Source organism: Podarcis gaigeae (assembly GCF_964106915.1).
Source record: "Podarcis gaigeae genome assembly, chromosome: 10".
Classification (NCBI taxonomy): Eukaryota; Metazoa; Chordata; class Lepidosauria; order Squamata; family Lacertidae; genus Podarcis; species Podarcis gaigeae.
The window spans coordinates 56,311,213-56,333,612 of record NC_139686.1 but is presented as its reverse complement, the minus strand read 5'-3'; the positions used below and the strand labels follow the sequence as shown (position 1 = coordinate 56,333,612).

Genomic DNA, 22,400 nt, shown 5'->3' with positions numbered 1-22,400 from the left:
CTTAACTATGGTTCTCATGATTCTTTGGGCAATTCCATGACTTTAAACCTATAGTGCTTTAAACCTATAGTGCAGAGACACTTGAGTGAGTGAACAGCCATAATGGACAACACAATAGGTGAAAGCCTATTTATTTACTTCTGTATCTGCTGCATTTATATCCAAAGAGCTCAGTGTTGAATATACCATTGACCACCACCATTTTAACTAGTCTCTGAAATATTTGCCATATCTAATGCAGCTGGCACCTTCATTATACAGCTTTCGGCAATGCTGAAGGTGTGCCTCTTTACCTTGGCTTTTGACACTTGTGATGTAGCTTGATAAAAGCACCATGGATGCCAGTACACACACACATGTGTACACACACACACACACACGCCATGGTACTCCTTACTGGTGAGTACTATCACAGCAACGGTTAAAAGTCTCTCATTCCAACTTCTTTACCGGTCATTTAAAAGTCTCAGCTCATCAGATAACTGCCCATGAAGTCATTATGGCTTCTTTAAAGGTAAAGGGACTCCTGAACGTAAGTCCAGTCATGGACAACTCTGGGGTTGCGGCACTCATCTAGCTTTACTGGCCGAGAGGGCCAGTGTTTGTCCGCAGACAGCTTCCGGGTCATGTGGTCAGCATGACTAAGCCGCTTCTGGCAAACCGGAGCAGCGCATGGAAACGCCATTTACTTTCCCACTAGAGAAGGTAGACTCTACTTGCACTTTGACGTGCTTTCAAACTGCTAGGTTGGCAGGAGCAGGGACAGAGCAACGGGAGCTCACCCCGTCGCGGGGATTCGAACCGCCAACCTTCTGATAAGGAAGCCCTAGGCTCTGTGGTTTAGACCACAGCGCTACCTGCATCCCTATGGCTTCTTTAGATGTCTCATAAAAAGGAGAACAGTAACTGTACACATCTTAGGCTCTACAAATGCCAGATGTTTACACTTTAAAAAAGAAAGAAAGCTGGGGATCTTGACTCCCCCACCCCCAAATGCCCAAACATAGAACACAACCAAAGACCAATGCCAATAGCTAAGAGCACTGGTTGTCCATCTACATGGACCATAGCTTCTGACATATCCTCCTTCTGGTAAGAGAAATAATCATTCATTTACCATTACTAAAAGATTCATGCACGATAAACTCATTGGGTGGGGGGAATTAACTATACACTTAACCAAATTACCTGACACAGGGAAGACTGGTGCTGGAGGAGTAGATATCACACGAGGGGATGTGTTATCTTCTAAATAAAAGTGTGCTGTTTGGAAACATTTCCTAAAAGAAAGAAAGAAACATCTACACTGTTTAGTGTAAAAGGGATACATATTAGCTACCTAAAGCATTCTGAGACGCCTTCTTAGAACTGTTTCCAAAGCTCTCTCTCTTTTTTTTAATGTTACAGAAACACTTGAAAAGTATTACCTGCTTACATCTACTAATAGCTAAATAATCATTGTGGACTTTCTTGCATCTCAGGGTAATAGCACTTGGGGAAAGTTGCAACCATGTAGGTCTCCTTGATTTTATTGAGAGGTTATTATTTTTATTTATTTGGAAAACTGTATTTATAAACCTCCAATCATTAAAAATTACCAAAATGGTATATGGTGTATATACAAGAATAAAAATACAAGTAAAAGCAGATAAAACAGTTCTGAAATTAACCAGTTAACTAGACACAGAAAATGATGAGCCCCCAAAGTATGTAGCTTTGGCTGGATCATGTCCTTCAGTTCATTATATGAATAGATGGTCCAGTCATTCATAATTTGAATGGTTTTTACCTGAAGAAGATGCAGAAGATATAGCAGGCATCTGTCATAGTGAAGTATTCAAAGGTGCAAATCTGAAGCAGGTATAACTGTTTATGTCATACCAGGTTTCAGTGGTATTGATTCAAGTGCTAGGCAATTGTTCTCTTTAATATTGTAGCTGCTAGCATACACCTTTTTATACCACTGTGAGAAACCAGCTTCCCCAGAGACATCAAATTTGAATGGAAAAGCAGAAAGTTATGAAGAGGAAAATATAGAAGCTTGCAGTGGGAAAGGATAATTAAGCCCCAGTCCACTCTACTGTGATATATCTCATCCACATAAGTTGCTACATTGCAGAGTGTGTAGTATGCAAATGTTAACCAATGAAGGGAGTGAGGTTTTGGAATCAAAATATTTACTGAGCATCACAATATTAGTTGAATCCTCTTTCATTCTCCAGATGTGAAGATAATAGGAACGACATCTGGTAAGAGACTACTATAAGCAATTCAAAAGACTGTAATAATCATCTTCAGCTTTACACAATGCAGCATTTTCTTAATTAAAAAAACTATCTTCAGATAATTAAGCTTGCTAATAACACTTTATATGGGTCATTTGCTTTGTTTGAAGTATTATTCACAATTGATTAACTTTAAAATGAGGTAGCTGCATGAGGGGCGGAGGACAGAAGTATAACGTTATATTTATCACTTTCTACTTTATGCCAACAGTACCTAAATTTCCTTTTTTGCTTTCTTTGCCATTTTGTGGAACTTTTAGGCTGACCCACAAATCAATTAAATGAAACACTTAGCTTTATAAGCTGCTGTAGTTTGATTTGAATATATAACTATTGCTTACTTTAACAACTTAGATCAGACTGAAAGTAATTGTTCCTTTAACTTTGCTTCAACAGTCTTCATGCCATGGCATAAAGGAAATAACCTGATAAATTACTGCCCTGCTATGCTAATAAAAAAAGCAATAAAAGTACATATATAGCAGCTTAAGTGCATTGCAAATATTATTTAAATGATCAAGGAGGTGGTTTCAGAAGTTCCAAATTTTTCTTTTGCTGTAATCAGCTTAAACAGATGTACACAACTGCAACTTTCTCAATCCAACCTCTGCACCTGGCTGCAAATGTTTTTGCCACATTAAACCTTTTTAGCAGACACAGTAATTGTTATGGTACTTGTCAAGGTTGAGAGGACTTTCCAGAATGTTTTCTTCAAACCAAATTTACAAATTCTGTTCACTAGAAAGCCACATACTTAATGCATTTGGAATGAATAACTCAACGGGATCTGAGTAGGAGTGGGGAACCTGATTTGGCAAGTGGACTATATCCTAACCCAGGCTTCCTCAAACTTGGCCGTCCAGATGTTTTTGGCCTACAACTCCCATGATCCCTAGCTAGCAGGAATTGCAGTCTTAAAACATCTGGAGGTCCCTACCTGCTAATGTCCCAAGTCTGAATGGTGGGTGGGGATGCTCACCTACTAATAACCTGATGTCAATGATGTCAGATGATCATTAAAGCACCACACAGGACTTGCAGAGAGCTCTGTGCACTGCTTTTGAAGTGCTGCTGATCAGCAGGCTTAATGTCATCATTTATCAGCTGTTGGGCAATACAAGCCTGACTTCAGCTTTGTGATTGAGTTCCCTGTATGGAACTCAGCTGTGTAGCTTCATCTCTAACTGCACCACATCATCTAATGTCACCTGTGGGGCAGGTGGGCATGCCATGGGACCTGTGCTTGGCCAAATTTGGCTCATGGGTCAGTGGTTTCCTACCCCTGGATTTCAGTATTCCCACTGAAATGTGGGCCATATAATTTCTTGGCTGCCATCAATAAGATATTGAATTACATTACAGTATTACTGTAAGAGTTAAAATTTGATAATACACATGAAGTGCTTTAATCAACTGATACTGATCTACAAATATTCAGTATTATTACATCAGGATGTGATAAACAGTCAACTTACCATAAGAGAGGCCATTAAAAAAGGACACACCACCAAGCAAGGCTATATGACATTTTTAAACTGAAAAAATGAGGGCATCATTTCAATCCTGACTTTGTATTAAGGCAGCAAAGAATGAAAACAAAGTGCAAAACATTTTCTTATAAAGCTAATTTTATGTTGCTGACAGATTGCAAATGTATTTTTAAAACCAGGTTTATTGTTATAGCACACATGTGTGTTTTGCATGGATCTACGTGTTAATACAAATTTCATTTTCACACATGACATGTGCCAAGGTTAGGTCAACAGGCTCCTTTGTGTTCTATGTAGTATTCTTGAAACCTGACAATTTTTTACCTATAAATTAGTCCCACTGATTTCAGTGGAACTTACTCTCAAGTAAGGCTGCAATCTTCTGTACACTTAGCCTTTGCAGTGTCATCCATCACTTATAATTAGTGCATGGAGCAACTGCAAGAGACAGGTAGCAAAACATATTACTGTTGTTGGGGAGATGAGGGACAATCCAGCACTTATTCTGTAAAAGTGATTGTATATGAAACCTGTAGTATGCATTCTTGTGATACTGTGGAAGGCATGTAATGTATGAACCAGCTCAGAGGAAGGCAGAAATAAACTTATACAAATACAAATGTAAACTGCAAAAAAAGAAAATAATTTACAATATGGTTCAATGTATTGTATTTTACATTCTTACAGATTCATGACCAATAATTCAAAAAGAAATATTTCATCTCCCAGACTTTGAAACTGTGGTAAGAGTGAGTAATCTCCTTAAATTATATTTAGTTGTTATATCACAGAAATTGCAGGAAAAAAAATGTTAGTGACCTCTTGTGGCCAATGCAATTCCTCTTTCGGATTAACAAAAAAGAGAGCGCCACAAATTCTATTTTGTAGTACACTGAAAAGACACGAGGGATTAAATTTAACATCTAAGAGATATTACCATTAATGGGATATCTGTTTTACTTTGAAACATGAAGGTTGCAAAACGGCATATCTTTTTTGGGGAAACAGAACAAAATGAACACAATGTCATCTGAAAAGAACAAGGATCAGAACACATGTAGGATTACTAAAACTACAGCATGCAATCCTGGCTTTAAAGTGTATGGCAGCATTTTCTTCTTAAACAGGAAAGATTTCAAATACCATTTAGTCCCAAAAGATAAAACCTCTTGGAAGATGAATATGAACAGTCATGTAAAATGCTACAAAGCTTCAGAGAAGCTTGTCAACAAAATGAAGATGGTTAGCTATAAATCTCCATTTAAAACCCAGAACAAATGTACAGGAAATGTAAACTAAAAAAAATAAAGGGCTGCATTCTACAAAGCCATACTCATTGTAGACCCGTTTAAATAAATGGAAATGACTACCTTATTAAGTGCACATTGTGCCTGACTTGGTTGGACACTTATTGAAAATGCTCAGCTATTTGGATACAGTATTTCTCTTCAGTGGGCTGGTTTGCGCATGTATGTACACAACAGCTGAATATGTGAACTGACTATTATTAATTGTTAAATTACTATATATTAATATCATAGAATTGTAGATTTGGAAGGGACCACAAGGCTCATCTAGTCCAGCCACCTGCAGTGACCAATGGCCATCCAACCTCTGCTTAAAAATCTCTGAGGAAGGAGAGTCAACAACCTCCAGAGGGAGACCGTGATATTAGGTTATATGTAAGCTGAATCTGTGGTGTTAAATCTGTGACGGATCTTTCACGCCTGCAAGTTATTACTTGATGTTTCAACAATAAAGAGATGACGCTTTATGCATAAACTAGTACTCACCCCATTAGGTAAAGGGACCCTTGACCATTAGGTCCCGTCGTGACCGACTGGGGCTGCGGCATTCATCTTGCTTTATTGGCCAAGGGAGTCGGCGTACAGCTTCCGGGTCATGTGGCCAGCATGACTAAGGCGCTTCTGGCAAAACCAGAGCAGCGCATGGAAATGCTGTTTACCTTCCCGCCGGAGCGGTACCTATTTATCTACTTGCACTTTGACGTGCTTTCAAACTGCTACCCCATTATTCAGAGGTAAAAGATATTATTTTTAAAATAAAACTGCAAAGGGGAAAAAAAGAGGGGAGATATAGCACTAACATACTTCTCTTGTATGGCACAACTCTGCTTGATTCCAAGGCTGAAAGCTATTTCATAAAGCATAATACTATGGATTAGGGGGACAGTTCAGGGACTGTAGTGCAAAACATTATTTCTTTTGGTTCTGCATACCAACCATGGACAGCTTGTGAGTGCCCCCTGTGGCCATAGTCTTACCTGATAGCAGAAATATGTTCTGAGAAGCCAACCACTATGTTAAATTTCCAACATAACATAGCAACTTTGGGTGCTCTTGAATATTACAGTGGTACCTCGGGTTACATACGCTTCAGATTACAGATGCTTCAGGTTACAGGCTTCGCTAACCCAGAAATAGTACCTCGGGTTCTCATTCTTGCTTCATGATGAGAACAGAAATCGCACGACGGTGGTGCAGCAGCAGTGGGAGGCCCCATTTGCTAAAGTGGTGCTTCAGGTTAAGGACAGTTTCAGATTAGGAACGGACCTCCGGAACGAATTAAGTGCTTAACCTGAGGTACCACTGGTACCTCTAGATATGAACGGGATCCGTTCCGGAGCCCCGTTCACATCTAGAAATAAACGTAACTAGCGACGGCATGTCTGCGCATGCACGTGCTGCTTTTCACCGCTTCTGCTCATGACATCATTTTGAGCATCTGTGCAAGCGGTGAAACCTGGAAGTAACGTGCTCTGTTACTTCCGTGTTGCCGAGGAGCGCAACTCGAACGGGCTCAACTCAAAGCGTATTTAACCCGAGGTATGACTGTATAGGAAATGTAACATGAGGCTCAGCTTCTAGAGTCAGAAGCAGCCACCAGGTAAGCCTGGAGGAAAGGATGGATAAACTGGAGTTAGCACCAATGGGTGTTAAGCCCTGGGCATCTGCCCAGGGTGCCAGGTTTTGATGCCAACGAAAGACTTTGCCCCAATATTAAAAGAGTGCATTAGTCCTAATGCACTTCTCTACTGGTAGTTATTACCATAGCTACAAATGGCTTTATGTTACTGTGCAAATGTATCCTGCTCCAGGAAAGTCTTGTGGCCGTAGGTCCTATTCATATTCTCTGTGCACACATGGGGCTCTAAAGGTAATCAATGGGATATGGTGGGGAGAGACAGTATTGGGAGTGACTTACCTCCTAAAGGGCTTTTTTTTGCTGCTGTTGTGTTATCTATGCTTGTGTCAACATAAACACTCTTGACACATGGTGCAAAGAGATGGAAGCATGCACAGGAAAGTGTCAGACACTTGCCCACTTATTATACACAATCTGCTGCTTAGCCCTGAGAGTGCTAGCCACTATGCACTTCACTGGAGATTGTGGCATTTCAATATTCAGCAATGTTTTATATTATTCTTTGTTTGAAGCAGCTTCTCTGACAGCACCATCTAGTTTTTTAACCTATGATGATAAGCGTGCAAGTACATGAAAATGAATTGCATCACGAAATCATCATCCAAGACAGCACAGGAAAAGTGTAAAACGCAACAGGTTATGAACACAAATAACAATATAAATGCATTTATAATCTTACCTCCAATATATGAGAATACCAACAAGAATCACCAGACAGATGAAAGTCAGGGCAGATACGACCACAAGAGGTATGACTGTCTTCTGTTCTGGGAGACCAATACGCGACTGAAGGCTACTATTACTTGCCTCTGCAGTCAGAGAAAATTGAAACAACCTATATTTAAACTTTGGCAAAAGGCACAGCATAATTGGCCACGATTTCAGAGACCCAGGTACGGTCAACTTACCATTCTAAAATTTTAGCAGAGAACAAATACATTTGCAAACCAGTTTAGGGAAAAGCAAGCAGGTAGATGGCAAAGCAGACCACCACAGCGGAGGCAACTGAAGACCCTAGCAGAGCAGAATTTCATTTTGCAGCTACTGCAAAATAATATTTTTGAGGAAAGAGAATAAAAATGAAGTTCGATTCAATTATATATTAGTAAATAATAGAAAGCTCCAGGATGCTGAAACCAGATATACTGAATTATGTAGAGATTGACCTAAAATAATAGTTTGCTTAGACATTCTGTTATTAGCTAAAAATGGAAAGGAATTATTATGAGTACATATTTGTTGCTGATAGTTCCTTTCATAAGATGTGAAAACTTGGTTCCCTATCTGTCTCATTTTTATAAGAAAGCTGTGGTACTATACAAGAAAGATTTTGTTATTATTGAATGTCTTGAGTATGCTCTTCATTGATGATAAACATATGTATTATAATGTTGCTCTAATAAGAGGTAGGGATTTGGAGTATTTTATGAAGATCAGAGATTAAGCTGTAATCAGTAGCACTTGGTGGAAATTGTAGAATCTTCTGTACTAAAACATCTGCTTTTCTTCATTAATCTATTTGGAATAAATTTTTATTAAGTGGTTTAAAAACGAAAACTGCCAGCTTCATACCTACTTCAAGTCCGATCAGACCTCTACAAAGCTGGGAAACTGGAAGTGAAGCCTGAGGCCTTAACAGACGTGTCCCATGATCAGTAACCATGTTGTGTAGTGTCACAAATTGACAACTTACCCTCTAAGCACCCTCATTTTCTTGGTCTTTCAGGCCAAATCCAGATGGGGAGAATGGGGTGCCTGGGGCCAGCAAAGATTTCCCCACTTTATCCTGGTCCTGTATTGCCTTACAATACATGTAAGCCTTAGTGTATTGCTAGATAAATCCTCCTCAGAGTTGCCCCCTGCCTGTTTGTTGCTAGCATCTCTAGTTGGCAGGGTGCATAAGGAGTATTGCATATTGAGTAGACAACAGGCACCATGGAAGGATTTTTGGTCATTGCAGTGAGATGTGTGTGTGCTTGCACGCATACACATAATTTCAATTGAATACTGTGGTTTTATACTGGATAGATGTCAAATACATGTATAAAACACTTCACTCTTTAAGCAGTGACTGAGAAGTAGGGTCCCCAACTTGGTTTAAGAGTACCACTATTCTCACACACGAAAATTAAGCAGAAGAAGCTTGTTCTGACATTGAGAGAAACTACAGAAAAATCTTCACCACCTTCTCTTATAGTGGCAATGGCACCCCCCTGAGAAGTGCTAGAACTGAGTTCTGGTGAGTTCCTGCTGAAAAAAGTCCTGAGTGGAACCATGGTTGGCCCAGTACTGTCCCCAACCCATAATGCCCAGTTTGGGGGCCTTCTACTGGCTGCGGCTAGTGAGGTCTTGCTACTACCCTTGCTTTTGGTGAGTGCAGCGAGGGCCTCTGTATTGGCAGATACCCCTCAAATGGTAGAGTGAAACCTACAAAAAATCCTAACCCCCCTCTAGCAGTGCTGCTCAGGGGGTTAGTATTGCACTCTAGCAAGCAATTCTGGCCTGTAAAGCAGTACATAAAATAAAACAATAACAACAATTATAATTCTTATTACATATAATCAGTGAATGACAAGAAAAATAATAGTGAATATGAAAATCACACAATACCAACACAATGAAATATTTATTTTCTACCCTTAGCAAGGAAGGGTTTCTAATTTTATAGATCAACGTTCCGCTGTCATTGCTGTCATTTTAAAAATAGATTTAATAGGCAGCTCTGCTTGATTAGCGAAAGACCTCCTGATAGAAAGCACCTGTGTTTAATTGCTGTTATGATAAAAGCAAAATAAGGCCCATGTCGGAAGGGAAATAGTTCTCATGAAAGTGCTCTAATGAGAATGGGAGGCTCAGTCGTTAACAAGTGATGTTGTCCAAGCAATTTGATATACAATGCTTTTGAAGTATCCTTTTAGAGACCTTTAGCGTTAATTGCAAATGAAGCATTTTACCTTTAATTACAGCAAATTAGAACTTCTATCATTTATATAATTAACTAGTTTAACATTTTCTTTCAAAACATGGTTCCTTATTTTCCTGTATCTACAATCAGGACACAAAGCACATCATTTTAAATGATGAATGATTTTTTGTTGAAGCAGTTCTGTATGACACACCTATATGGCTTTCCTGGTTTGTTCATATATCAATTTTTTAATTTGATTATCTTTCAAGTTGTGTGGCACATGAGGAGGGAGAGAAAATGGTTTATTTTACATTTTGATAGGAAACTACCGAATTTGCACACCCCGAACTAATATACAAACTGAAAAACACAATAGTCCTTGCGTACAAAAAAAAAAAAAATGACTATATAGTGAAAACAATGTACAAAAATGCATGGCAGGGGAAATGGCCTAATAAAAAGCATTTATTAGGAGAAATGAGGACAAAAATGCATATGAATTGTCTCACTTTTTTTAAAAAAAGGCAACAGCTGATTAAAAAATGGAGCAAACTGAATTTAAGATTAGAAAAATGATGAACTGAGAGCAACTGAAATTGACAGATTTGCCCATTCCCGATACTTCAGTGAAGCAAACTATTAGGCATAGCTACAGGATATTCCTTAAATCTTCTGGTTCTATATCTATGACTAAGATTCCTGAAATGCATCCAATTAAGGTTAAGGCCCCTGGAGAAGGCATATGTCCCAGGCACCTGTTATTTCCTGAATTTGAAATATTTGTTTAGTTGGGTAACACTGCCCTCTACAGACAATGGAAATGTGTAAACGAAACAAACAAACAAAACAAAACCCTCAGTGTCTTTAGATTGCCGACTTAAGTGGCAGTTGTCAGTTTAATCTGCAGTTTGATCAGATCACATCTATTTTTAATTAGAGCATATTTGTGCCGCAGACCATCAGCAGCCATGATCACCTGGCTAATCAGGGGCAGGTGTGAATATCAAAGGCTACTTCATCAGGACCTCTGGGACAATAATCATATGATAATCATTACCATCCCTTTTGCCCAGAGAACCCTGGGAACTGTAACTTTGTGAAAGAGTCTTCTGAGGATGCAGTTAAATTGATATACAACTGATATTTGCAATCCAGTAGAGAATGTATTTCAATAAGGCTCAGTTTTAATTGCTTTTTCACTCATAGTACCTGACAGCACAAACAAAACTTGATTTGGCCAGGAAAGATCAGAAAGTTAAGGTGGGTGTTCCTGGTGGAAGTTGTCAAATTTGTGATGTTTCACAAGTTTTTTGCAACTACAGAAGGAAATGTATTATTAATAATTAGGGCAGATTTATTAAGCATATTAAAATCAAAATGAATATTTATGTAGCCAGCTACCTTTCACATCACCCAACATGGAAGAATATAAAAACAAATGTAATTAAAAATCACAATAAGACATAATTAAATCATGCCTTCAGGCCACATAGAACTTCTCAAGTCTTTCAGTAAGTGGAAACATCCTTAGGTCTTAAGCAAGAGAACTATCGTTTAGTGCATATATATACTACTGGTCAAGCCACAGAGCATGTAACTGCAGTTAACAGGGCTAGGATAGGAACATCTAAGACTGGTTAGTACCTTTAGAAGAGAAGAGTTGCAAAGATTATGAGAGTTAAATATGTCTAAGTCACAGTATAGACATATCCCTTAGCCATCTCTTAACTGAGAACAACTTGGGACTTTTTAAAAATTAAAAAAATGGCTTGCAGATTTGAATATGATGTTGTATATGCAAGAGACCTACTTCAGTTTCCCCCAATCCTACTATTGCACCATGCCTGTAATTGAAATAGTCATACTAATTCCTACTGGTCATGTATTTGTGTTGTACCATGTGGTTCCCTTTATACCCAAGTAGAAGAAGAACGCTACAGATCTGCAAGTTACACAATCGATGGCCATAACTAACCTGCCTCAGAAACGTTGAATACTGATGAGTGACCACTAGGTATGGATGCTACTGGTGATTGCTGCGATCCAGAAGTTAATTCTGTTTCTGAGTTACCTGCTCCAACTACCCTTTCAGGGTCATGGTCATTAACATCAGAAAAACTGAAATCTGTGGAAGTTTCATTATCGTTAAAGCTATCTGAAGGACCTTGGCCAGAACCACTCTCTTCATCATTTGCAAAAACCGTCCATGACTTAGGTTCCGGTGCCTTTTGTAAGGGATTGCTAACAGTCTGAATGTAATTATCCAATACAGCTGGATCACTGTGTTTCTTAGTTTTTGTCTTCCAAGCCAGAGCTGGTGCTGGTGTGTATTTCAGCTGGTCCACCTCATCGGTTATCACATGGTCTGAGAGAGCAATTGTGGTTTTTTCTTCTTCCTCTTTAGCCGCTTCAACATCTGGATTTATAATTAAATTATGTTGCTCATTTGCATTGTTTACCTGTGTATCTGGCTCATCTACCTCCTCCTGAGTGTCTCTAGGGGAAATGCATGTGTGACAACTGTTTACAGGCAGGCCACTATCGTATTCATAATCATCATCAACAACAGAAGACCACAAATCTGTACCAGAACTGGCCGTGGTAGATAACTCACTGGTTACTTTACTGGGAACTAATAAAGTGTTTAAAGTTTTACCAACTTCGGCGCTGGGAGAACCAGGTGTAACAGAAATATACATATCCAGTATATCTTTAAAAGTATGCTGAACAGAATCAGAAATTATTTCAGGCACAGGAACGGCAATATCAATAATATTGGTAGCTGAGGGAGGAGTGAGAAACTCATCCTTTTCGGAAGCACTTGAAAAGCTATGGCTGTTAGCCGATGTATCTGTCTTTGGTAAAATATCAGCCGGAAAAACAGGGATATTCACTGTGTTCACTGTTTTGAGGGGAAAGGCACTTGTATTTTCAAAACTGGTTGACTGATATGACATGCCATTATTGTACAAGGAAGGAGCAACCTGGTGTGTGTCTTCATCGCTAAGCAACCTGGGTGAAATGTATTCAGAGCCTTTATGGGCAACACTTAAATCTTCTGGTGAATCTGTGAGGTGGTTGCTGGTATGTGATGTGTTTGCAGCAGATGGTGCTGAAGGGTAATGCAACACTGTTTTATTCACAGCAGAATCTAGTGCCATTTTGTGCAATATTTGGTCAAATATAGAACTACCATTATCAGCCCATGCTATTTTTTCAGTCAGTACTGGATCGCTAGGCACAGTTACAGATGCTCTATGCAGTATATCGCCATCAGAAGACTGAAAGGAAGTTTGCAGCAATGCATTATTATTTAGTGCAGCTGAAGCCTCGTAAAAATACTGCTGGGTAGAAGGAGACAATATTTCACTAGAAGCAGGGGTAGAGAAAGCTTGCGGTGAGAATGCAATAAGCACAGGCTTAAGCAAAGTATCGTCAAAGGCTAAAGCTGTAACATGCAAAGGCTGAATAGGAACATGAGTTTCTGAGAGTTTACTAACATCATAATCAAACACCTTAGTAACAGGAAAAGCAAAAGATACTGGAAGGATTCCCTTTGCACTAGAAACAGCAATGATTTTTTCTTCTAAGGTTGTATCCTGCTTAGTAATCTCATCATTAGAAACTGCTGGTGGAAGTTCAGTCTTTGCACTTTCAGTAGAAGCCATTTCACTGAAAGAAGAAATTTGCAGTTCTCTGTCATTTTCATTTATTGCACCACTTTTGTGAGGCATGTCAACATCACCATTAAACCCAGGTGTGCCGCATATCAATTCGGGTGAAGAAGCTTTACGCATAGACAAAATATCTGTGTCAGGCAAAAGGGACTCACTACCAGAATTTGCTTCAGACCAATCCATTTCACTAGCAAGAGAACACGTAGGCTGCAGCAAAGTATCAGCTTGCGAGATTGCAGAAGTTTTATGCACCAGCACACTGCTATAGCTGCTAAATAACGGACCCTGATGAAATGCGTCAGCAGACTCATGCACAAATTCTGACGTATAAGCAGCAACATTTTGGAGAGTGCCCACATTACTAGATAAAGCATAGGTAAGTTCAGACATTGTAGACAGGGCATGCATATTTAAATCACTGCTGGATGGTTCAACTTGAGACAACAGGTGAGTTCTATCATGACCAAATATCAATGTCTCTGAAGCAGCACGGGCCATCTGATGCGATACCACATCAGACAATTGAGCGAGGCTTGACTGTATTAATTCGCCACCGTCCGCCAATGTCAAAGAAGCATGCAGGGGTACCTTACCACTCTCAACAACTGGAGTAGTTTGCGGAAATGTTTGAGAAACCATATACAGATGGTGAAACAATTTACTACTGGAGGAAGTAGAGGAAAATGGAAGCAAAGGTACATCATCATAGGAAGACAGGGTGGAGTCAAATGACACATCAACACTGGGAAATATGGGTGTGGCATGCAAGGTCACATCACTACTTGATGCAGCAGGGAAAGTGTTGAGCATCTGAGTGCCAGACAACAAAGGGGTTACTAGAGAAAACACTTCACTACTGTAGGAAGGCTGAAGTGGTATCTCACCATTATACACTGGTTGAGTTGTCTGAGAGAGTACCTCACTGGCAGCAGAAGCTGAGCCATGTTCTTCAGAATTTGAAGAGACAGAGTAAGAGGACAACTCAGTTGGGGAGAGAGCAAAAGTAGAAGGATGTGGCAATTCTACATCCGCAACTGAAGCATCTTGTGACACCAATGGACCACTGGGATGAGGTGCCGTTGTAGGTTTTGGGGAACTAATGTGAAAGAGCTGCTTCCTATCCAATGGAAGAACAGTAATATCTGTACCATTATGATACCACAAATTCCCATCGACTGCAGGCATTTTCTCTGCAGAGTCTTCAGCTCTTGGAGGCACTATATCTTCTGACGGGATTTTAATATAGTCTTGAGAGAGATCATCGTGCATGCTTACTTCTGGGCTTCCTGAACTAAAGATGTTTTCCTGAGAGGTCTCCACAGTGACTAACCATGTAGCAGAAGTGGTGGGAACAGAAACCCAAGAGTCCTCAGTGTCTAGGTCAGGTTTAAAAGCAGACACCTCTATATCATCTTCATTACTATCAGAAGCAGATGCTCTTGTTGTCTCATGGTCAGAAAAATCATGCTCATATTCTTCCCCATTACCTTTGGTGGAGCTGTCTGCTGGAGGGACAACAGCAGTAGCTGACTGAGATTCCATGAAATCATCCTCTTCTTCCTTTGGTACTTCAGTGGCAGATTGAGAAGTTGTATCAAAAATTGATTTGGAATGGTCGTTTCCCCCATACGGGTCTTCCTCTCTTTCCAAGTATCTGTTTGTTCCCGCTTCATTGAATTTTGTCCCCATTCTTTCCTGACTGTAGCTAGGCGTCGTAAACTGGAACTCTTTTTTCCTTATCTGGTTTGCCACACTATCTGTGCCCGCAATCACGGCAGCTTCTTCACCCACCCCTGCCCTTGCCTCTTCGATTTCATCTTCCTCCTCCTCCTTCAAAAAGAACACAGAGACACATACAAAACACAAGTCAATGTCTTATCAGAAGATAAGCGAATAGAGGGAGATATGTTACAATGAAATCTCATGTCTTTGTGTTTGAATTTCCATCCATTATGGAAGAAAAATGGCAATTAAAATTTAAAATATTTAAAAATTAGCTGCTAGTTCAAAATGATAATTCATTTGATTTTTGCCCCCCAGAAATGGAGAACAGGCTTGTTTGCTTAAATATCATACATAGAATCTAACACAACTGTAGGGGAGAGAACAACAATCATATGTATTTTTTATCTTAAAAATTGTGAAGTAACTTCCAGTTTAGGCATTTGGCATTATTTAAAATGAAGATAGTCATCTCAAACTATACTTAACAAGTTTGGAATAAGTAAATTATGACTTAATTTTCACAACAACAATTGTTTCGGGCACAAAATATCATTGTTGAATGCATAGTCAAGCAACACAGCATTTGTTCATAGCTGAAGTTGCTTAGAAGGGCCAGATTAAGAGAGATAAAGCATTCTCCTGAGCCATACTTTCCCTAGTCTAGCAAAAAGCACTCATAACACATGGTTTTTCAGGAAGAACCATAAAGCCAACAGTGAGAATGCTTATACAAATTTGGCCTAGATGTAGGTGAATCAACCCAATACACAAAACACCTGCTGAAAATTTCTCCTCTAGCTAGTGTCCTGTCCTCTTTTGAATCTGGCCACCCTAGACCACAATGGATATTCCACTAAACTCTAGGAGCGTAAGTATGGCAGTCATTGGGCAAGTGAAGTACGAGACAATACAATACCTCATAATCTTCAGTTTCAGTCAATTCGGGAAATTCAATTTCTATAAAACAAAAATATGCACTATATAACCTAATATTTGAACCTGAAACAAACATCACTCATATATTCAGGGATGAAATAACAACTGATGGACCGGAAAGAGATATTTTCTTTACAAGAAACCCCTATGATCAGCATTCTCAACCCCCTCCTCCAACTTCTGCAAACCTTGTTGTGACAGGGGATGGGTGTAGGAAGCAGATATAACAGCAATTTGTAAGGTAAAAGGGTAAAGGACCCCTGGATGGTTAAGTCCAGTCAAAGGTGACTATGGGGTTGCGGAGCTTATCTCACTTTCAGGCCAAGGGAGTCAACATTTGTCCACAGACAGCTTTCCGGGTCATGTGGCTAGCATGACTAAATTACTTCTGGCACAATGGAACACCGTGACGGAAACCAGAGTGCACAGAAACTCCTGCCGCAGCAGTACCTATTTAGCTACTTGCACTGGCGTGCTTTCAAACTGCTAGGTTGGCAGGAGCTGGGACAGAGTAATAGGAGCTCACCCTGTCGCAGGGATTCGAACTGCCCACTTTCTGATCTGCAAGCCCAAGAGGCTCAGTGGTTTAGACCACAGCGCCACCCATGTCCCTTCTAAAAAACAAAAAACAATTTGTGGTTCAATGTTGGAGCACAAATACTGTAAATTTTTCAGTTGTCTATGCTACTACACTATAAGCGTCAAACTAGATAATGTTGGATGTCGTTTTTCTTTGTTTAAAAGCAGCTATGTGACTGCGTGTGTTTTATTAGCTGTGTGTGCATGGCTACAGCACTAGCAGAAGGTGGGTTTAATCATATTTCCCATGTTGCTTCCTTGATTAAATCTCCTGCCACTTCCAGCCAAGGAAGGTGGGACTGGGGGAGACAGCTACAATATGGAAACCCCCATCCCTTGTGGTTAATTGCAGATCTCTGTGTGTGCATGCATCTCTTAAACCCAAGAAATGGACATGCTTTGCACCTCTGATGTCCTTTCATCATATTACAAATGCCTTTTATGGCAGACAACCCACCTGCCAAATTCAGCTTATTTTTATCCATAGTGAATTTGCAAGTTTTTTTACTAAAAAAATCTGTGCTGCTCCCGTCTCCAAATTTCTTTCATTCTTTGTTTGTTGCTTTCCATATTTTATTTCAAGATAATTGCCCGCTTTAAAAAAAAAAACACCAAACAAGACAAGATACTTTTATTCCACCCTCAACACAAGAATCTCTGCGGAGAGGCTACTTGAATTGATAATACATAAGCAAGCGTATTGCTTGTGTACTACTTAAGCGGCCTATGAAATTTAATAAGAATGTACCACTGGACAAGTTACTGTAGTTATATGCTGTTCTTGTGTTTAAATGAACAACAATTAAATAAAAATACTGGTGGAGGGGGAAATGGAAAGGTGGGATTTTTTCTTAATAAACAGTTTACAACAAATGATGGTGATGATGGGGGAAATGTTGCAGCCCAACCTACACTTTATCACTACCATGGCCCTAATCAAAATTGACCCAAATGATTTATATGTAAAGAAGTAACAGAGAAGCAGAAGCAGCTATAGATTGAGAGGCATCAAATATTTAAAAATGGTCTTACCTGGTAGTTTCCGGAGATTAGGAGGCTAGGGATAAAATAATGATGACATTCCCTGGCTTCTCAATTGTTTGTAATGAATTTTTTATATATATATATATCCATTTACCATATTTTATACTGCAGGTCCAAAATATATTATATAGCATTTCAGTACACTTTTTGAACAATGTTCATTTCCATTGCAGAAAAGCATGATTGTTATAACAGTTAAAATGAATTTGGGCTTGGATTTCCACCTTCCCCCATTTCAATTTCCCATTCCCCCCCCCTTTTTGTGCAATGCTTGAACTTATGTCTAATAGTTCAGGGAGTTAGAACTGTATGAATGGATGATTAAATACCATACTGGTAAATGAAATCCTATGACAACAACAATAATAAATCAACAAAACTTCAATTTACATTTTAGAGGCAGATTTCAACAAAATGTGTGTCAGGAGTGTGTGCAGGAGCCAGGCCCTGTGACCAGTAGGGCTTCGCAGGACTGGGGCCTTCCTAAGTTTGTTCTGTAGAGGCAAGGCACAGATGAGGCCATTTGGTAACTCACTGTACCTGGTGGCAAGAGCCAGGAAGGGATATAAGGTCACCATTTCCCTTCGGCTCTTTGCCACAGCAACACGTTTCCTGCCTTGCTGCGTTTGGCTTCTTGCTTCCTGATCCTCGGACCTCAGCTTCATGACTCCTTGCTTTTCGACCCTTGGACCTCTGGTTTCTGGACTCTTGTTCCTGCTCCCACCCCGCCATCTTGCCCCCAGTCCTGACGTCCTCAGCCAGGACTTCGATCACCCGTAAACCGGACCGTGACAATGTGTTCACTTCAGGAAAAATGGCATGTATTGCTACTCTATGGCAAGCACACTAACTAAGAAGCATGTGGCTTTCTGTAGCTTTTTAAGTATCTATCAAATCGGCACTGATGGAATCTCCTTTCCTTCATCTGTTTCATCCCCTGAACCAGACAGGGAGCTTCCTAATCCCTTTGTGTTGCATCATCTCCAGAACAACCTGGAGAACAACCTCCAGAACATCTCCTGTGAACAACCTGGCACCACAACCATCAATTCTTAGAAGCCACTGATACTCCTAGCCCTCTGTAGTCCAAGCTGGGAATCATGGCTCTACTTCTTATGTAGATAAGATCTTTTGAGTCGGGATGACTAACCTTTTCCACATCCTTTTAGCACCCTTTGCCCAATTCTCTTATTGTGTTTTGATAGATTCCGGAGGCTATACAAAAAGAGTTCCTCTCCAGGTTGATCAAAGCAACCGGGATTACACCTAAAAACAAATGCATGAAGCAACAAGCAAGAGTACAAAAGGAAGTAAGACCACTGATTCTTCTGAGGCTCCTGCTTGTGCATTTGCACTGTCCTGATCTTGCCGCAACCTCAACCTTTCTGTTATTGTATTCAATAGCAACTTGGTTGGGGAAGGACCAAGTTAGCAGCACAGCCCTACCATGCCATCCTCTATACCAGGCATGTTCAAGTGGTTGATCACGATCAACCGATTGATCGCAGGGCATCCCTGGTTGATCCCAGTTGATCATGTGATCCTGACCGATCACCCACAAAATAATAATAATACTAAAGCTCAACAACTTAGGTTCTTCCTCTGCAAAGAAAAGCTCAGCAACTTTGGGTCTTCCTTCCCCCAAAAAGCTCAACAACTATGGTGAAGGCTCCCCCTAAAAAGGTCAACAACTTTGGTCAATCCAATTGATAGATCATTACCAGATTTTTTATGGTGGGAGTAGATCTCAGTCTCTTTGGAGTTGGACATGCCTGCGCTATACAACTGAAGAACTCAATAAGTCATACATTTTCCACTGCAATCAGAGAAAAATCAGTCTGGAGACAGAAGTCCAGCACAGTGTTGCTGTGTGGATTTGTGTCTTGCATGTTCTGAAGATTTGGGGGAGATGAATAGGGACAATTCAGTATGAGGGGTTGAGAAGAAAAGGAACCATCTGCTTCATTCTCTGCCCAGGGTTCAAAAAGAGACTTGCCCTGTCTTGAGGGTGTGATCGGCTGCCAATTCCAGAGGGAAACGCCCATGAATCTATTTAAGGGATATTCAACTTGGCATGTAGAAAAGGAGGAACTGGAGACAACAAATGAAATCATGCAGGAAATTAAGAATGGGAGTAATCAAGAGGAGACAGCTAATTTAACAAATAATCCAACTTTTTTTTTGGATTAGATCAAAACCTGGAGCAATTTCAATCATCTGAACATATTCCAAGAAAACATCTGCAAGTTATGACTGTGCTATAAAATGGTATTCTAACAAGTTGGTGGGAAACAAAAGACCGAAGGCCTTTTCCTGGCTTTCCGTAATCATGATCAGTAGATAAATAAAGCATGTGTGTGCATGAGAAGCAGAGCCTTCTTATGCCTTTCTACAAGGGGAGAAATATAACCTTAAGAACAAAAGAAGAGTCTGCTAGATCAGGCCATTTGACCATCTAGATCAGCAACCGGTTCTCACAGTGGCCAACCAGATGCCTGTGGGAAACTGGTAAGCAGGACCTGAGCACAAGAGCTGTCCTGGGGCTTTCAGGAACTGATATTCAGAAGCATTTCTCCCTCAAGCTGTGGAGACAGAGCATAGACATCATGGATCTTTGCTACATATAGCCTTAAGCTCCATGAATTTGCCTAGTCTTCTTTGTTGGTGGCCAACAACAAGAAGATCTCCCTCTGGATTCTCCAGGAATCTGATAAGATCCAATTCAGCGGGTAAGATCAGGGTTTTGCAAGGTGTGGCAGCAGACCAGTAAGAAAAGATATTACACTTGGGGAAGCTAATTGGTACACAATATGATAAAAATAGCATTTAAGTGAAAGTGACGATGAGCCCTTAGTCATTACTAGTATTAACTTAACTTCCAGTCTGTAATCTGGGGATGTGTGTGCTCAACAGTTCTCGATTTCACAGAGGAATCATTGAAGGGAATCCTCATGATGTAAGAATACAAATGGAGCTGTTTTTGAGGACCAAATGAAGACTGCTCTTCTTTGAAGGTTTGATTAAGTTGCATTGTACTCCCAAGACAAAAAAACTGTAATCCTATACCCTTGGTGTGGGACGCCTTCGGCCTTTTAGATGTTGCTGAACTACAACTCCCATCATCCCTGGCCATTGGTCATGCTTGGTAGGGCTGATCTGAGTTGTAGTTCAGAAACATCTGGAGGGCCAAAGGTTCCCCACTCCTGCTATACCCACATAACTGGGAGTAAGCACCTAATACACTTAATGAGATTTACATTCTGAGCAGAAATGTTCGGGATTTAATAGTATATTCCACAAGTCCTCACACTTTGTCATAACAACTCTACCAGGCCAATAAAACATGGGCTGCTAAATGGTGATAAAAGAAAGGCAAATTACTGGGAAAGACTTGCTTCCCACCTCAGATCAAACACAGAATTTAAATTCATTTATGGCATTTGATGCTTTGAAACTGCTGAGAAGTATCCTAGGAGAGCGAAAAGCATATGGAAAATTAAAGCCTGTACAAGCATCCTCAAACAACCCAAGATATCAGACTCATGGGAAATGATAGGATGTTCATGTATCCGCTGGTCCAGAGACTCTTGTAGAAAATTGTTTAGGAATTAGCTTATACCCCTCCTGATAACTCTCTGTGCCATTCTGGGTAGGTTGCCTTAGACTATGAAAAATTATCGTGTATTATTCAATTTGCACTATTCATGTAAGGATGAGGGTGAAAACTTATATCTTTATATAATTTTAAAATGCAATTTTCTTAAGCTGCAGTAACTATTCAACTATTCTGAATTCAGAGATTAAAGTTAGGATGAGTAGTTCAACAGAAATAAACCAAACCACTAATATAGTGTATTCCACATAAAGGAGTGAAAATAGAGCTTTGAAGTAAATAAAACATAATAGTTAGTTCTTTTGAATTTTGCTGTCCAACATTAAGAAGCAAGGGAATTCCATCACCACATTTGCACTGAAGTAGAATTTCAAAGCGGCAATATGCAATAAGATTTCAAAATCAATGGAAATCACATTCAGCAATTTCTTTTTACTAGTACATGGACTATTATTTAATATACAAGCAATTTAGCAACTGACAGTTTATTTGACCATGTGAAATAGATGGTCCAGCTATGTCATGGTTAAGTAGGCATTTGAACCTAGGTTTTATAAAACTACATTGAAATAACTTAGGCAGCAGCAGGCAGAAACCATAATCAAAGTGGCTGTGGAACATTGCCATTATTATGGTTCATAATCTGAAATAACAGAATACCCAATGTTTACACTTAAGGAAATGTCAGGAAACAGAGAAGCTCAGAAATGTCAAATGAAAACCATTGATACTGAAATTCCATAGCACTGCATTTTCAGCTGGTTTGCAAATAAGACTCATGTGGGTTTTCATAGAGAGAGGAAAAAGTGCACTTACCTGGATCATCCAAAGGCATGTCAACTATCACTTGATCGCTGTGTTTTCCATAGAGACCATTAGCACAAATGGCAACTATTTGAAGAACATAACTTGTATTAGGCAGCAGATTATTCAGAATGGCCCCCTGGAAGGAAAGAAGCCAATTAACTACATTATGCACATTCAACACACCTGCTTCTTTTCTTGCCTCAGGCTTCTGCATGTTAACTACATTCCCAACTCTTAATAACCCCTATAACAAGGAATACTCTTCAGGTGCAGCATTTTCCCCCAAGTAATACACATGCATGTTATGGTCAGAACTGATACCCATCTGATAAAGCTGACAATGGGCAAAGCTGTTGCCCAAAGTTACACATGGCTTAGCCTCAAAATCAG

General features: G+C 39.8%; 1 protein-coding gene and 1 long non-coding RNA gene across 7 annotated transcripts in view; one reads left to right on the top strand and one right to left on the bottom strand.

The window, feature by feature from the left end:
• Window positions 1–22,400, bottom strand: part of PTPRZ1 (protein tyrosine phosphatase receptor type Z1) — a 107,582-nt gene that overhangs the window by 22,330 nt on the left and 62,852 nt on the right. For 4 of the 6 annotated variants that reach the window (XM_083698865.1, XM_083698867.1, XM_083698864.1 and 1 more), the window contains exons 10-14: window positions 22,020–22,146; window positions 15,948–15,988; window positions 11,605–15,136; window positions 7,401–7,530; window positions 1,189–1,280 (exon numbers count right to left, since the gene is read on the bottom strand). In XM_083698865.1, coding sequence (XP_083554991.1) covers window positions 1,189–1,280; window positions 7,401–7,530; window positions 11,605–15,136; window positions 15,948–15,988; window positions 22,020–22,146 — 3,922 coding nt within the window. The remainder of the gene's footprint in view (window positions 1–1,188; window positions 1,281–7,400; window positions 7,531–11,604; window positions 15,137–15,947; window positions 15,989–22,019; window positions 22,147–22,400) is intronic. The other 2 variants (XM_083698869.1, XM_083698868.1) reach the window with 1 other exon arrangement.
• Window positions 6,282–6,789, top strand: LOC310825703. Its single transcript, XR_014555462.1, has 2 exons — window positions 6,282–6,378; window positions 6,622–6,789. It is a non-coding gene; the product is annotated as an uncharacterized lncRNA (long non-coding RNA).